A 16,745-nucleotide genomic window follows, 5' to 3' on the forward strand; every position below is an offset into this window, starting at 1 on the left:
GTCAAATGATGGGAAAATCCATGACCCGTTCTTGACACCTTTATCACCATTTTGATAATGACATTATAAACAAATAATATTTTCAATGCTTCACAACTTCAACCTTGCAAGAAAAAAAATCTCTCTTTATGGAAAGATAGGCCTTTTCAACAAAGCCAGTTCTGAAAATTTGATTTAAAACACAACACAGATATGAATAAATGGTGATCATAAATATGAATAATTCTACATAGAAACAATCTGTAATTAACCCTACCTGTCCATTGAGGTAGGACATCATCTTCTGTAAGTTTGACTCCTTTGCTTCACAATCTGCCTTGGCTTTGTCCAGTGCCTGTGTCTTTTCCTCTAGCTGATCTTTCAGTGTGTTGCATGTATGCTGTAGGCTGGTCACCTCTTCTCTCAGCTCGTCCAAGGCTGCTTCCTTTTCTGATAATTTTGCTTGCAGATCTCCATCCTGTGCTTTCTGATTGGCTTGCTGCTTGGCTTTGTACAGCTCATCCCTGAGGCGGCCAACTTCAGTCTCTAGCTCAGCTTTCTCATAACCCTGTGGGGCAGACTTCAACTTCTCATTTTCAGCCTGCGCTTTGGTGAGCTTGGCTTGTAGATGATTTTTATTCTGTCTCAAGTCCTCAAGAAGAGACATGATGTGTGAAAGCTGGTTCTGAAGATAATTCTTTTCTGATTGTGTCTTGCTCAGATTATCCAGCTGACTTTTTAGTTGATCTTTTTCACGAACAGCAGCTTTTAATTCTTCTTGCAGCTTAGAGCACTCTGTACGACTCTCTCGAAGTAAGCCTTCGAGATGAGACTCTTCCTTTGATCTCCCCAAAATTCCTTGCTGAAGTTTTTCGAGTTCCTGTCGCAACATTGAGCTAGACTCAACATGCATGGCCTCAACTTTACCTTGATTTGATTTGAGTTCTTCCTCTACTTTTCTTTTCTCAGCTTCTAAATCTTTGCCTTTCTCCTTCTCGATGGTTATCTGACTTTCAAGTTGTGCACACTTTTCAGAGAGTGTCTGCACTTTCTGCTGAGCAAGCTCAAAGTTTGCAACAATTCTGTTATACTGTTTGTCCTGTGCTCTTTCCTTTGCTACATGCTCTTCTAATTTTCCTTGGGTCTGTTCCAAAGATTTTCTTAATGTTTCTAATTCCATCACAGCTTTATCATATTTTCTCCTAAGCTCACTTTCAAGAGCTTCAAAACCTTTTTCCATGGATTTAATTTCCATTTTTTTATCCTCCAGCTCTTTGCTTTTAATTTCAATCTCTGAACTCATTTTTGTGATCATCATATCTTTTGAAGACAAATCTTCTGTGAGCTCTGAATATTTTTCGTACAGCATGTTGTATTCTATCCGCTTAGCATCCAGCTTGGCTTGTATTTCTTTCAGCTGATTCTCAGCTAGTAACAATAGCGATGCCTTTTTCTCAATTTCTTCCTGAAGACCCGTTACAAAGGTGCCCTGTTCTTGAAGTGCAGAGGACTTTTCCTGCTCATACTTTTGCTGCAAGTTTTCCAGCTGGTCCTTTGTTGAAGCAAGGTTTTCGCTAATTTCTGTCTTCAACAACTCAGCAGATTGTAGCAATTGCTGAAGATCAGCCTCTTTTTGCAGAAGATCATTGTATTTTTCTAAAAGTACTTCATGTTTGCTGTTCAAATCATTTTGTTTCCTTACACTTTCTACAACCTCTTCTTCAGCCTTTGCCAGAGCAGAATTCCTCTCACATAGCTCCAGCTTGAGCTTCTCAACCTGATCAATAAGAGAATTTCTCTCTTCTTTAACTGACTGTTCTGTTTCATATGTTGATCTTAAATCAACCAATTTCTTTGAGTTCTCTAGCAATTCTAACTCCGCCTTCTCCATTTGTTCTGCATGTCTTTTAAGAGATTCCTCATGCTCATGTTGAAGGCCTGTGAAATTTTGTGTGACATCTTGTAGTTCCTTCTCCAGTTTTTGTACAGTGTCTGCTTTTGCTGTCAGCTCAGTTTGTTGACCATTTATGGTTTCCTTCAGAGATACCAGCTGTTGTTCTTTTTCTGACACCATCTCCTTACACTCACAGAGTTCAGTTTTTGTACTGTTCAAAGCACAATCTTTCTCAATCATTTCACATTTGAGTTTATCAATTATCTCTTGATAAGTCACTTTCTCAGCCATGTAGCCTTCTCTTGAGGGGACATCTTGAAACGTCACAAGCTCATCATAACGACTTTGCAAATCTTTTAACTTCTCATTACAATCTTCAAAATCAACTTTAGCAGTTTCTAGTGCTGCAGCCATTTCAGAAGACTCGGATGTTAGCTTGCACTTAAGTGATGATAGGGCCTCATCATGTTGAGCTTTTAGTACTGACAACTGTTCATGGCTGACTTGTAGATCTGACTTCGCTATATCCAAAGCTTTTCTGAGCTCAGATATATTGGTAGTACCTTCCAAAGCAGACATTTCATGAATACTCTGAAGTTCATCAAACTGGGCTTGTAATGTGGACAATTTTTCATCCCTGGCTTGCAGGTCTCTTGTGGCTTTATTCAATGCTTCCCTTAGTTCAGAAGTTTCAACATCTGTTGAAGTTTCTTTGGATTCATAAAGCCTTTGAAGTTCATCATACTGTAACTGTAAGGTGGACAGTTTTTCACTGGCGACTTGTAAATTGGCCATGGCCTCTGTCTTGTCAAGTACATTAGACGATGCATCCATTGTGGCTACCAGTGTTTGATGAAGAGTCTGAAGTTCATCATACTGAGATTGTAAAGTTGACAGTTTTTCATTGCTGGCTTGTAAATCAGCCATCGCTTTATCCAAAGCCTCTGTCATTCCAAACTCAGAAGAAGACACCTCCATTGATGTTACTACTGCTTGATGAAGGGTTTGAAGTTCATCATACTGGGACTGCAAGGCTGTCAACTTTTCATTGCTGGCTTGAAAATCGGCTGTGGTTTTATTCAATGCCATCTTCAGCTCAGATATATCCGCGGAATCTTCTGCTTGAGGCTCCTGACGGTTGTGATGGGGTAGCAGTTCATCATACTGGGACTGCAAGGCTGTCAACTTTTCATAGCTGGCTTGTAAATCAGCTGTGGCTTTATTCAATGCCATCTTCAGCTCGGATATATCCGAGGAATCTTCTGCTTGAGGCTCCTGACTGTTGCGATGGGATAGCAGTTCATCATACTGGGACTGCAAGGCTGTCAACTTTTCATCGCTGGCTTGTACATCGGCTGTGGCTTTATTCAATGCCATTTTCAGCTCGGATATATCCGAGGAATCTTCTACTTGAGGCTCCTGACTGTTGCGATGGGATAGCAGTTCATCATACTGGGACTGCAAGGCTGTCAACTTTTCATTGCTGGCTTGTAAATCGGCTGTGGCTTTATTCAATGCCATCTTTAGCTCAGATATATCCGAAGAATCTTCTACTTGAGGCTCCTGACTGTTGCGATGGGATAGCAGTTCATCATACTGGGACTGCAAGGCTGTCAACTTTTCATTGCTGGCTTGTAAATCGGCTGTGGCTTTATTCAATGCCATCTTTAGCTCAGATATATCCGCGGAATCTTCTGCTTGAGGCTCCCGACTGTTGTGATGGGATAGCAGTTCATCATACTGGGCCTGCAAGGCTGTCAACTTTTCATTGCTGGCTTGTAAATCGGCTGTGGTTTTATTCAATGCCATCTTCAGCTCGGATATATCCAAGGAATCTTCTGCTTGAGGCTCCTGACTGTTGCGATGGGATAGCAGTTCATCATACTGGGACTGCAAGGCTGTCAACTTTTCATTGCTGGCTTGTAAATCGGCTGTGGCTTTATTCAATGCCATCTTTAGCTCAGATATATCTGAGGAATCTTCTACTTGAGGCTCCTGACTGTTGTGATGGGATAGCAGTTCATCATACTGGGCCTGCAAGGCTGTCAACTTTTCATTGCTGGCTTGTAAATCGGCTGTGGCTTTATTCAATGCCATCTTTAGCTCAGATATATCCACGGAATCTTCTGCTTGAAGCTCCTGACTGTTGTGATGGGATAGCAGTTCATCATACTGGGCCTGCAAGGCTGTCAACTTTTCATTGCTGGCTTGTAAATCGGCTGTGGCTTTATTCAATGCCATCTTTAGCTCAGATATATCCGCGGAATCTTCTACTTGAGGCTCCTGACTGTTGTGATGGGATAGCAGTTCATCATACTGGGACTGCAAGGCTGTCAACTTTTCATTGCTGGCTTGTAAATCGGCTGTGGCTTTATTCAATGCCATCTTTAGCTCAGATATATCTGAGGAATCTTCTACTTGAGGCTCCTGACTGTTGTGATGGGATAGCAGTTCATCATACTGGGACTGCAAGGCTGTCAACTTTTCATTGCTGGCTTGTAAATCGGCTGTGGTTTTATTCAATGCCATCTTTACCTCAGATATATCCGAGGAATCTTCTACTTGAGACTCCTGACTGTTGTGATGGGATAGCAGTTCATCATACTGGGCCTGCAAGGCTGTCAACTTTTCATTGCTGGCTTGTAAATCGGCTGTGGTTTTATTCAATGCCATCTTCAGCTTGGACATATCCGAGGAATCTTCTGCTTGAGGCTCCTGACTGTTGTGATGGGATAGCAGTTCATCATACTGGGACTGCAAGGCTGTCAACTTTTCATTGCTGGCTTGTAAATCGGCTGTGGTTTTATTCAATGCCATCTTCAGCTCGGATATATCCGAGGAATCTTCTGCTTGAGGCTCCCGACTGTTGTGATGGGATAGCAGTTCATCATACTGGGACTGCAAGGCTGTCAACTTTTCATTGCTGGCTTGTAAATCGGCTGTGGTTTTATTCAATGCCATCTTTAGCTCAGATATATCCGAGGAATCTTCTGCTTGAGGCTCCTGACTGTTGTGATGGGATAGCAGTTCATCATACTGGGACTGCAAGGCTGTCGACTTTTCATTGCTGGCTTGTAAATCGGCTGTGGTTTTATTCAATGCCATCTTCAGCTCGGATATATCCAAGGAATCTTCTGCTTGAGGCTCCTGACTGTTGTGATGGGATAGCAGTTCATCATACTGGGCCTGCAAGGCTGTCAACTTTTCATTGCTGGCTTGTAAATCGGCTGTGGTTTTATTCAATGCCATCTTCAGCTCAGATATATCCGAGGAATCTTCTGCTTGAGGCTCCTGACTGTTGTGATGGGATAGCAGTTCATCATACTGGGACTGCAAGGCTGTCAACTTTTCACTGCTGGCTTGTAAATCGGCTGTGGCTTTATTCAATGCCATCTTCAGCTCGGATATATCCGAGGAATCTTCTGCTTGGGGCTTCTGACTGTTGTGATGGGATAGCAGTTCATCATACTGGGACTGCAAGGCTGTCAACTTTTCATTGCTGGCTTGTAAATCGGCTGTGGTTTTATTCAATGCCATCTTTAGCTCGGATATATCCGAGGAATCTTCCACCTGAGGCTCCTGACTGTTGTGATGGGATAGCAGTTCATCATACTGGGCCTGCAAGGCTGTCAACTTCTCATTGCTGGCTTGTAAATCGGCTGTGGTTTTATTCAATGCCATCTTTAGCTCAGATATATCCGAAGAATCTTCTACTTGAGGCTCCTGACTGTTGTGATGGGATAGCAGTTCATCATACTGGGACTGCAAGGCTGTCAACTTTTCATTGCTGGCTTGTAAATCAGCTGTGACATTGTTCAAAGCCACTGTCAAGTCAGGTGCACTACCTACCACTGTCTGACAACTCGTATGATTGGCTTGCAGATCTGCTGTAGCTTTATCAAGTGCTTTAGTGGTCTTAGCCTCATGCTGTTCTTCGGTGACCTGAATATCTGACAGATTTGGCTCTTTTGAGTGCAAAGCATCTGTTAAGGACACATGCTGTTTTGTTTGTGATGTCTCACAGAGATGCACAGTACCACACTTCGCCTGAAGATGCTCATTTTCAGTCTTCAAAGCTGCCACTGTGCTTTGGCTTTCTTGCAACAGGCAATTTGCTTTCTCCAGTGCATCAACAGCTTCAGCCAGTTCTATTTGCTTCATATGGATGACTTTTCTAAGAGTAGTTATCTCCACATCAAGGGATGTGTCAGAGTTTTCACAAGTTTCTCCTTTGCAAACATATTCTGTTACAAATTCTCTCTCTGTTTGTTCAATTCCAGACTTTGCAGTCAGTTCTAAAGAGGATTGGTTATCATCCATATGTTCATTTCCCTCATCCAAGACAAAATTTTGGTAATGCACCTTTATTTTTTTTTCACTGGTCAAAAGATGACCATGCTGGGCCATAAGATCATCATATTTTGCTTGGAGAGTGGCTAACTTTGCATACACCTCTGCAAGCTCTGACTGAGATTGGCTCAACTCTTCCTCTGCATAAGCCACTACCTCTTGTCCACTATCTGTGACAGAAATATCTTCATGAGATTTCTGCAAACTTCCCTGTGGTTCAGGTGAACCTTGTTGATTACCTTCACTAACAAGCACTGTCTCTGTTTGTACAGACAACTCCTTGGTTAGGATGGGCTTTTCTGCCTTCATCGATGTTGAACTCGACAAATCCTCTTCCACATTTTCATCACTTCCATCTTGAGTATGAACACTTTCCAAAGTTGCAATTCTTTCATTAGCAATCTGGAGCTCAGCTTTTGCTTTTTCTAACTCAGTGTAAACTTTCTCCAAGTCGTGTTCATGCGGAAGCTGTTTGGATGCGTATGTGTCATCAGATACATGACTTTTCTCGGACAACTTCTCCAAAAGATCAGAATATTTTTGTTTCAAGTCATTCAGAGCAGCCCTACTCTTGATCAGTTCAGTTTCAGCTTTTTCAACAGCAACATACAAGTCCAAAAGTTCTGACTGCTGCTTTTCAACAGTGTCCTTCAGGCCTGCAACTTCACTGTCATCTAACTGTGTGGTGTTCAATTCTGACTTTGCATCTATCTGCTCAGGTGCTAAGGGTTTCTTGTTGCTGTCCATATCCTCTGTAAAATCATCAAGCTGATTCCAGTCAAGCTTCAGCGATTTATCCTCAAAAGGCATGTCTGCATTAGTTCCAGGGAATTGCTTGTGCCTTGACAGAAGATCTTCATAGACTTTGGTCAGAGAACTAATTTCCTTCTCTTTTTCCAGAATGGTGTCTTTTGATTCTTCAAGAGAAGCAGTCATTTCTGTAGTAAGTGCTTCCTGTTCTTGCAATGTTTTTCTGAGGTATGCCAGTTCTGAATCACTACTGGATTCTTCAGCCAGGAAGGGCTGTGCTACAAACACAGTGCAGTGAGTCTTGACATCATGAGATTCATCTGAATCACTTGATGTCTTTTCTGATTCACATGATTCTACATGGACTAGATTTTTAAGTTCTTGAAATTCTTCTTTCTTGTCATTTACAGATTTCTCTGGGTCAGCCACACACTGAGATTCTTCACTTTCATTCTTGTCCATCGGCTGTGTTTTCAATAATGCTTCATATTCCTCCACAAGAGAATCAAACTTCTTGTTAGATTCTATTAGCTCTACTTCTTTTCTCTTGACGTCATTATTTAGTTCCTCCAAAGACTTCCCCTTTTCAGCAATAAGTTGTTTTAGTCTGTCAGCTTCTGTAATTGATTCGTTCTCTTGCTGCTCAGTACAATCCATCTCAAATTTATCTATCCCACTGAAAGAAGAGTTAGCATGTTCTTCAGTGTCCTTTGATTTTAAAGGACAGTTCAGCACATCAATTTTCCCTGTCAATTTGTTTCTTTCTTCGTCTCTCTTCAAAATTAACAGATACTTAGTCTCAAGGTCTGTATAGTCTTGTCTCTGTTTGTCCAATTCCTCTGAACCAGCTGTCAGCTTATCCTGAACTTTGTTTAACATTTCAGACAAGGTCTGAATTTTATCCTCCTGCTGCAAAATTGTTTCTTTCAAAGTAGATGCTTTCTCACCTGGCTTCTCGGTATCATTCAAATGCTTCTCAGGATCTAAAGATTCTGTCAGTTTCTTGATCTTCTCGTTCAGTCTGTCCTCCTCTTCCGTAGCAGCTATCAACCTTTCTTCCAGATCTGTGTACTTCTCCAAAAGAATTTCATTTTCCTCAGTCAAGTTTTCAACCTTTTCTAAAGTCTGCTTCAACTCTTCTTTTCCTGAAATGATGGATGCTGTTTTCTCCTGTAATTCTCTCTGCAGTTTTATAACATTGGCAGAAGGAGAGCTATTGTGTGGAGAAGACGCCTCAATTTCGCTGTTCTTGACAAGTTCATTATTTTCAGTTGAAGATGTATGACAACTTTGTAGTTTTTCAAGCATTTGTGACTTCTCCGCAATTTCCTTCTTCGCACTGTTCAGCTCCTCAGCCAGTTTAAAGCACTCGTCCTGAGAATCTAACAGATCACTAGATAACTCCTTCACGCTTTCCTTCAGGTCGGCCAACTCTGCCATCAATGTAGAGCATTCATTGGTCTTCTCTTGACATTCTTCTTCTGCTGTCTGTACCTACAACAAAAATTTACTTTTTGCAGTCAAATGTTCTGAACAATAAACTTTGGTTTTACTGAGATCAAAGTCTTAGTCACCTCCTCTCTCCCAAGTTAAAAGACAGGGCTAGGAAATAAGCCTTTTCATTTTGCTGATGTGACATGGGTTTCAATGTAATATCCTCAGATTTTTAAAATTTTCTCTGCTTACACTGGTGACTAGAAGGGTTAATAGGTGGTCTTAATCTTAACAGACACAGCAGAGACAATGAGATCTTGATCTGGCCATGGTCAAGAGCATATGGCAGCTACGTGTAGCTAGAGGAGCTTTAGACAGGTGAGCCTATGTTACCAAGGAGTGTCAATAGTGGGCTTACACAGGTCTGTTTATGAATATATGTAAGTGTAGAAAGAGCTTCTGCAATCACTAAAAATAACTTATTTCTTCAACCTTTTCACATGTGTAGAGGCAACTTTGAAGGCAACTTATTACCCTTATTCTTTCAATTGAGTTTATAATTTAGCCTTGGTAGGTTTGCCAACATCATGGCTTCAGTCTAGACAGTCAAAAAGGTCCCGAAACAACACCAGGTGAACACGTGAAAATGTTGAATAAACAGGGCAGAATAAGTTAAATAATCCAGTAATATCATACAGCTGCTCTGGCATCACTCAGTTGTTCCTTCAGCTCATCTCGTTCAGACACAACCCTGCAAAAACAAAACATAATTATAACAGAAAAGTTGTTGGCATAAAAATGTTGCACATTTTGGGTTTCTTATGTTTATTTTACTGAAAACTTGTTATTCTAGTAGGGCTAATGCTTGGTGAAATCTGGGTGTCAAATCATGCCCTACATGCACCTTCATCTTTAGTGTATTAGGTCAGACTTTCTCACTGGGTAACAGCAGACTGAGAGGTGAACATGTTGTCACACAGCTTCATATGGCTGGGTTATCTCTTTGGGCAGTGCTTCAGCACAAGCTTTAGCCTCCCAGGGATCATAAGCCTATCTCACACTTGTCATGGAAGGCTTCTCAGTTTCATCAGCAAACCTTTTGTTGAAGTATCCTCTTCGATTCCCGGAATTCAGTTTATGGGAGTAATTATGGGAAGTCAAATGAAAACTTTCCAATACAAGTACACTGACAGAAATACACAATAAAATACATTTTTGATGACACGAGGAGTGAGGAGTGTAGATGGACATAGAAACCTTAATATAATCTTTATAAACAAGGGTTACAAAGAATGCTCTCTATAGTGGACTTCGTTACAAATTTTATCATCACCAGTTTCAAAACCTACAAACACTGTTATCAGCAACTGACTACATATTGCTATATGTATTTTCTAGTGGGAAGTTTCCTTCCCACTGATCTCACCTATAGGGATGTTAGTTACTTCAAACCAAAACCTTCATAAACTGTGTCTCTGAGCTAAGCAAAATTGCTTGACCTGATGTTAGTAAAAACATTTAAATTACTAAAACCTTAACTCAAGACATCACCCATGGTTATCACTTAGTCAGGGGCTTCATTAAGTGGTAACGAGCTACTTGTAGCTTGCTACAGTACTTCTGTAGAAAATACAGCAGCTGGCTTCCTCATTTAATTCTCAGTCAAGTAGCTGGCTACTTTTCTGAATGTAAAACAATTACAATTGAGTTGCCCTACTGTAACAGAAATTTTCTCTGTATACAAATAATAAATTGTCATGTCCCACTTCTACTTACACGGACACCTCCAAATTGCTGTCATGTCCCACTGCTACATACATAGACACATCCACATTGCCCTAATGTCCCACTGTTACTTACATGGGCACACCCAGAATGCCGTCATGTCCCACTGCTGCATACAGACACATCCACATTCCCCTCATGTCCCACTGTTACTTACACGGGCACGCCCAAATTGCCGTCACGTCCCACTGCTACTTACATAAACACATCCGCATTGCCCTCATGTCCCAGTGGTACTTACACGGACACACTCAGATTGTCTTCATATCCCACTGTTACTTACACAGATACACCCAGACTGCCGTCATGTCCCACTGTTACTTACACAGTCACACCCAGATTGCCGTCATGTTCCACTGCTACTTACACGGACACACTCAGATTGCCGTCATATCCCACTGTTACTTACACAGATACACCCAGACTGCCGTCATGTCCCACGGTTAGTTACACGGACACACCCAGATTGATGTCATGTCCCACTGCTACTTACACGGACACACCCATATTGCCGTCATGTCCGACTGCTACTTACACAGACACACCCAGATTGCTGTCATGTCCCACTGTCACTTACACAGACACACCCAGATTGCCGTCATGTCCGACTGCTATTAACACAGACACACCCAGATTGCCGTCATGTCCCACTGCTATTAACACGGACACATCCAGATTGCCGTCAAGTCCCAATGATACTTACACAGACACATCCAGGTTGCCGACCTTCTCCTGAAGCTCAGCCAGCTGGTGTAGCAGAGGGTCATTCTTCTTGATGAGCCCACCACCAGAGCTTTTCATCTGCTCAAGCTGTCGGATTTCTTCATATGCTGTCTGGAGTTCTACACGCAGGTTTTTCTGTAATTTCTCACTTTTTTCTTTCTCATGTTCCATCAAATAATCAAAATCAGCTTTTTCTTTACTTAATTGATCAAGCTGTTTCTTGGTTTCAGCCTGTGACAAAATAGAAAAATTTATAAAGCTAATATCATTATATTTATTTACACACTACACAGGTCTTTTAAGTCGCCAGGAACATTGTTATTGATGTTTTCTTTAATTTATTTATTTATTTGATTGGTGTTTTACGCCGTACTCAAGAATATTTCACTTATACGACGGCGGCCGGCATTATGGTGGGAGGGAACCGGGCAGAGCCTGAGGGAAACCCACGACCATACGCAGATTGCTGGCAGACCTTCCCACTTATGGCCAGAAGCCAGTATGAGAGTAGTGAGAGTCGTTGTTCATTGACATTTAGATATAGAAATTTATGTGCATCTTCAGTACAAGCCTAGTTAATTCTGATGTGCATGATGAATATTTTACACATATCTAAGACGGTGTTATCATGTATTTACAGCCTGAACAGCCATCATGTGAATTAGTCTGTGAAGCAAACGGCAAAATAAAGAAAAGAGAATATTATGTCCAAGAATGACGGCAGAGTTTTTATCGGACATTCACTAACTTACAGGCTTCAAGATTTAATTTGTTTGTTTCATAACTGACTGATCAATGACCACACAAATCAGCCAATGCTTCGTTTGTGTTGTTCTCAGGTAATATAAGTGATAATTTTGCCCAGGTATGGAGTATCGTGATACTATTATATAGCGGCGGTGTACCACGGTACAGACCATATAGTCATATTTAAGGCAATACTCAAGTCTGACCTTCTCAAAATAGAGTATTGAAAGAATTCAGATGAAAAAGACAAAAGATGCATTGTGATTTGACATTTCGTTCATTTTAAACAATTTTCAAGGAATCTAAGCTCCCTACATTTTCCAGGTTGAACCCCTAAAATTGGCTTGGAGGGCTCAATCATTAAGTGTGACTCAAAGGATTGTTCAGATAATATGGGATCCATATGATAAGCAAATTTCACTTGGCCCTTACCAGCTGTTTCTCTAAATCCTTCACATGATCTCTTGATATGGCTAGTTCTTTTCTAGTTTCCATGACAACAGTTTCAGCATCTGTAGCATTTTTCTGCTGGATCAAAATTTCCTCTTCCAGTTTTTGGCAATTTTTGGAATCAGGAGATAATTTCTGTTTATATAAAAAAGCATGAGATAACAAATCAGTTTGAAAACTCATTCAACCACTATTGTTGATTGAGTGATTTACCATACAGAAAAATAAGAGCCCCCAGGCTTTGGTACATGTATGTAGAGTAAATATATTAGAATTGTTCACTGAAACAATAGCACTGAACCACCAAATTACATATGTATCTCTTTGGTTACTTTGTTTCATGTGGTAATGAAAAAAATCAACAAACTATCCAATACAAAGTAGGCTACAACAATAAATGAAATCTGGGGGCAGTCAACTTTTCTGCACAAAGTAACTATGCATAACAGTGTATTGTGGGAGAATTCTTACTGATACCTCTAAATATATGAATTAAGTATCAATGAATGCTAAAGTAGTTATTTTTATCGAGTGAACAATAAACAAACAAACAAACAAAAAATATCGAAATTGTTCTTTCTAAAACCATGTTAACCATAGATCCACGAGAAAAACTATAACAACTTGATGAGATCTTACTATTCGCTTTGCTTTTGGAGTTCGGAATTCTTTCTCATAGCGAGTGAATTCCTCCAGCTCTTTGAATTCTTGGTCTTTCTTGTCGAGATGGCAGGTAACTCTTATTAACTGGTCCTCCCTGAAAAAATAAACAGAACACATGTCTAAAAAATACTAAACATCCTCAAAATAAAATACATCATGAACTCACATTAGCCAACTAAGAAAAACATATTTGCTAAAAAGATGGGCAGATAACTTTCAAGATGTTGAAAGATGATCATTGTATTTGACAGGTGTTGCACACCAAAATATCATCAAAAATATTTCACTCATGGTTTATGGGTTAGGATGCCAGATTCTGAACATACTCCGCATGGGGATTCTGGCAGGGTTGAAATTGGAATGAAAACCATTACTCACAGACAACTTTAAAGTCTTAGATCATTTTCATCCCTTGGTCAGTGGCTCTTTCAACTTGAGATGATTTACATGACCTTGATGAATTGCACTGATATATATGAGTGGCATTCATCACATCAGATGAGCAACTTTCATCACTTACAGGTGAACAACTTCCATCACTTACAGGTGAACAACTTTCACCAATTGCAGGCAAATAACTTTCATCAGTTACAAATCAGTGACTTTAACAAATTACAGACAAATGCTTTTCTCAAGTTGGAAGTTAATTACTTTCATTTACAACTGAATATCTTCACAACTTACAGGTCACTGACTTTCACAACTTACAGGTCGGAGACTTTCTCTGATAGCTGTAGCACTTCCTGCTGGGCCTCCTGTAGATTTTTCTCCTTAATCTCTCTCTCAAACAACAGCTTCTCACAAATGTTCATTGACTGCTCTAGCTGAGATCTCAGGTCCTACATGCAGAAGATTAAAGAAACCATCTAACATACCATGCAGGGCTTAGTATCTACAGTTCCTGATTTCACTCACGGGGTTTTACATTCATTATTCAATGATATATAAATTCAGAGTTTCATTTCTAAGACAGTTCGAAAAGTCGTGAAAAATTGTCTAGAAAATTTTTCTTGGCCCCGAACCTGAAAACTAGCGACGATAGTCTGTCTTCACTAATAATGTCTCAGTAGATAGTACTTTCCTTTCACAAATGCGGCTGTTGCTTCAGTTGCTCAATTGTAATCCTAATTAAGGGTATTCACAAATGGTTCAAAAATATTTGCTACTTTCAAAGTGCAGGAAAAGCAAGTATTTACCTGATTGATGTTCAACATCAAACTGAAAACTCTTTCACCTGTACAACTCTGGACAGCTTTATGTGTGTGCTTAGGATTTAACGTCAGACTTAACAAATTTTCAGTGATATGACGGCAAAGGAATCCCTACAGGGCTCATACAGCCATATGAAAATGAAATTCAAGGAGTTTTCAAGCAGTTTTTTTGTCATTTTCAAGGCGAGTTTAAACGTACCATGGTCTATGCTTATAGTCTATTAGCAAATTATAGACTATAGTCTGAATTATAGATGCTTTAATTTGCATGCATGTATATTGAATAGTATGCTTACTTTTGCAAGAAATATCTGCCCTTCACCTCTGTAATGTGACACATTCTTTGACCCGGCCTTGGTTCAGTACAAAAAAATGAATGCCATATATCATGTTGCAGGGCTTCCTCTGGGTCAGTATTTTTTTTAGCCGGTCACTTTAACCACTCATCAGATTTTGTAGTAAATACTATTTTTCTTTAGTCATACTTTCTCAGTGGCCATGACTCTTGTAGGTCTTCTGTAATTCATTTTTATCTGCCTTGGTGTAGCCACTAGAATCAGTTTGGTCTCTTCCAGTTATATCTGGAGTTTATCAAACGTTACATTTTGAACAATTGCCCTCAAAATAATGGAACAATGCTTGGCAGCATGTTTTGGCTTTTTGAAAAAAAGAAATCAATCCTTTTTTCAACCTACCTGTAGGATTCTAGTAAAATGTAATTTCCTCTATCAGAAAAATTTATTACGAAATTAATTTGTAAATTCAGTTTATCTAAATCCAACATTATGATCAGTACATTGAAGTAACAGTCTGACAGAAGAAAACAAGATGGTGTACACATTTATGTAACGGCACATATTCTGAAACATTAAATAACCTTGGAATCAAAATTTCAGTGGAAGATTAACTAATGAGAATCATGGCATTTACAGGTATCCTTATCATTGCCTATTTGAAAAAAAAATTTCTCTTGATACTTTTTTTTTTTCAACTGGCAATGAAAGGCATCCCCTAAAATGCCATGATTCTCATTTGTTATTTAACAAAAATGATTTCAAGCGTTATTTAATGTAAGTCAACTTGCAACAATGCTGATTGCAGATTTCTGTCAAGCAATCGCAATACAACTTGTTGTTGTTTTGCCGAGATGAGGTTTGAAATGAAAGTAAGTGGATTATTTCCATAAGAAAAATTGAGAAAATCTGCTAAAAACCCCAGAAAACTCTCATGGTGCATTTTGTCAAACGCTTGTATTTTTTCTTAAGTAAATAACTTTGTCGCCAAAAACATTCGCATTTTTTAAAAATTTTATCGCCATTTCAAAAAATTGTTCTAAACTTGCAACAAAGGTGAGTGCCAGCGGAAGCCCTGATTATGGGAAAATATCAGCGAACTCCTGATTAACAGGCTCGGCGGTCAGCAGACAATATTTAATCTTGGGACAAACTAAGACTTTTTCAAGGAGTTTCCAAGAGTATTTGTCTTTTTTAAGGACTTTCAAGTACTTGAAAATGAAGCTGTATTTTTCAAGCACTTTCAAGGACTGTGCGCACCCTGCCCTAGAGTGCATGTAGGTGTAATGTACCTCCTTGTTGCAAGACGGATTTCCATCACTCTTTTATCTAGCGCTGCTTCACTGAGGCGACTTACCAAAGGCAAGTAAGTCATCCCACCCTATTACAAGCTATTACACTGTGATACAGATCAACCAGTCGTTGCACAATCCCCTTAATGCTGCATGCCAAGCAAGGAAGCCACAACTTCCTTTTTTAAGGTCTTAGGTGTGATCGCACCCAGGATTGACTCTGGACCTACCAACCCCGAAGTGGGCGCTCTACCAGCTGAGCCATCGGGGCCGGTTTTACGTGTTGAGGAAACTGTGCCTTTGCTAAACCACTAACCCCTGGCAAGCTCAGCAAATCAACAGACAAACAAAGTGATTTCTACAAAGACTGGATTATCACACACCAAATCATTTCTACCACCATCTACAAGACAATCACCTCAAATTCTTGCTCCGAATGGTCACTTGGTCTGTAAAATACACAAACAAAAATAATCATACATGTGCATAAAATGAGATTTCAAACATTCATATATGCACAATATCATTATGCTTTCATTAATATTTCACTGAGATGGGTAAATGTATCTTAATACTATTAATCACTGAAAACTGTAGTATGTGAGGCTTGTTGTGTGATATAGGCAATCACCCAGGAAGCTCAATTATGCAGGAAGCTTTGTGTGATGGGACAATCATGCAAGAAGCTTGTGTTTATGGGAGAAATCATGCGGGAAGCCTGAAGTATGGTGGGGGTAATCATTTAGGGAACTGGTTGTGTGATGGCAAATCATCCAGGAAGCTTGTTGTGTTTATGGGAGCGATCATTCAGGAAGCTGGTTGTGAGATGGGAGCAATCATCCAGGGAGCTGGTTGTGTGATGGGAGCAATCATCCAGAGAGCTGGTTGTGTGATGGGAGCAATCATCCAGGGGGCTGGTTGTGTGATTGGAGTAATCATCCAGGAAGCTTGTTTTGTTTATGGGAGAAATCATGCAAGAAGCCTGTTGTGTGATGTGAGCAATCATCCAGGGAGCTGGTTGTGTGATTGGAGTAATCATCCAGGAAGCTTGTTTTGTTTATGGGGACAATTATGCAAGAAGCATGTTGTGTTTATGGGAGCAATCATCCAGAGAGCTGGTTGTGTGATGAAAATCATCTAGGAAGCTTTCTGTGTTTATGGGAGCAATCATGCA

The 16,745-nt window shown here is 40.0% G+C and overlaps 1 protein-coding gene across 1 annotated transcript in view; it reads right to left on the reverse strand.

Annotated features, from left to right (window-relative positions):
- Positions 1-16,745, reverse strand: part of LOC135469333 (centromere-associated protein E-like) — a 34,848-nt gene that overhangs the window by 3,850 nt on the left and 14,253 nt on the right. Inside the window, exons 16-22 of the mRNA XM_064747959.1 lie at positions 15,990-16,020; positions 13,484-13,614; positions 12,752-12,869; positions 12,095-12,247; positions 10,896-11,146; positions 9,104-9,158; positions 257-8,467 (exon numbers count right to left, since the gene is read on the reverse strand). Coding sequence (XP_064604029.1) covers positions 257-8,467; positions 9,104-9,158; positions 10,896-11,146; positions 12,095-12,247; positions 12,752-12,869; positions 13,484-13,614; positions 15,990-16,020 — 8,950 coding nt within the window. The remainder of the gene's footprint in view (positions 1-256; positions 8,468-9,103; positions 9,159-10,895; positions 11,147-12,094; positions 12,248-12,751; positions 12,870-13,483; positions 13,615-15,989; positions 16,021-16,745) is intronic.

The sequence above is a fragment of the Liolophura sinensis genome, chromosome 6 (assembly GCF_032854445.1).
Source record: "Liolophura sinensis isolate JHLJ2023 chromosome 6, CUHK_Ljap_v2, whole genome shotgun sequence".
Taxonomy (NCBI): Eukaryota; Metazoa; Mollusca; class Polyplacophora; order Chitonida; family Chitonidae; genus Liolophura; species Liolophura sinensis.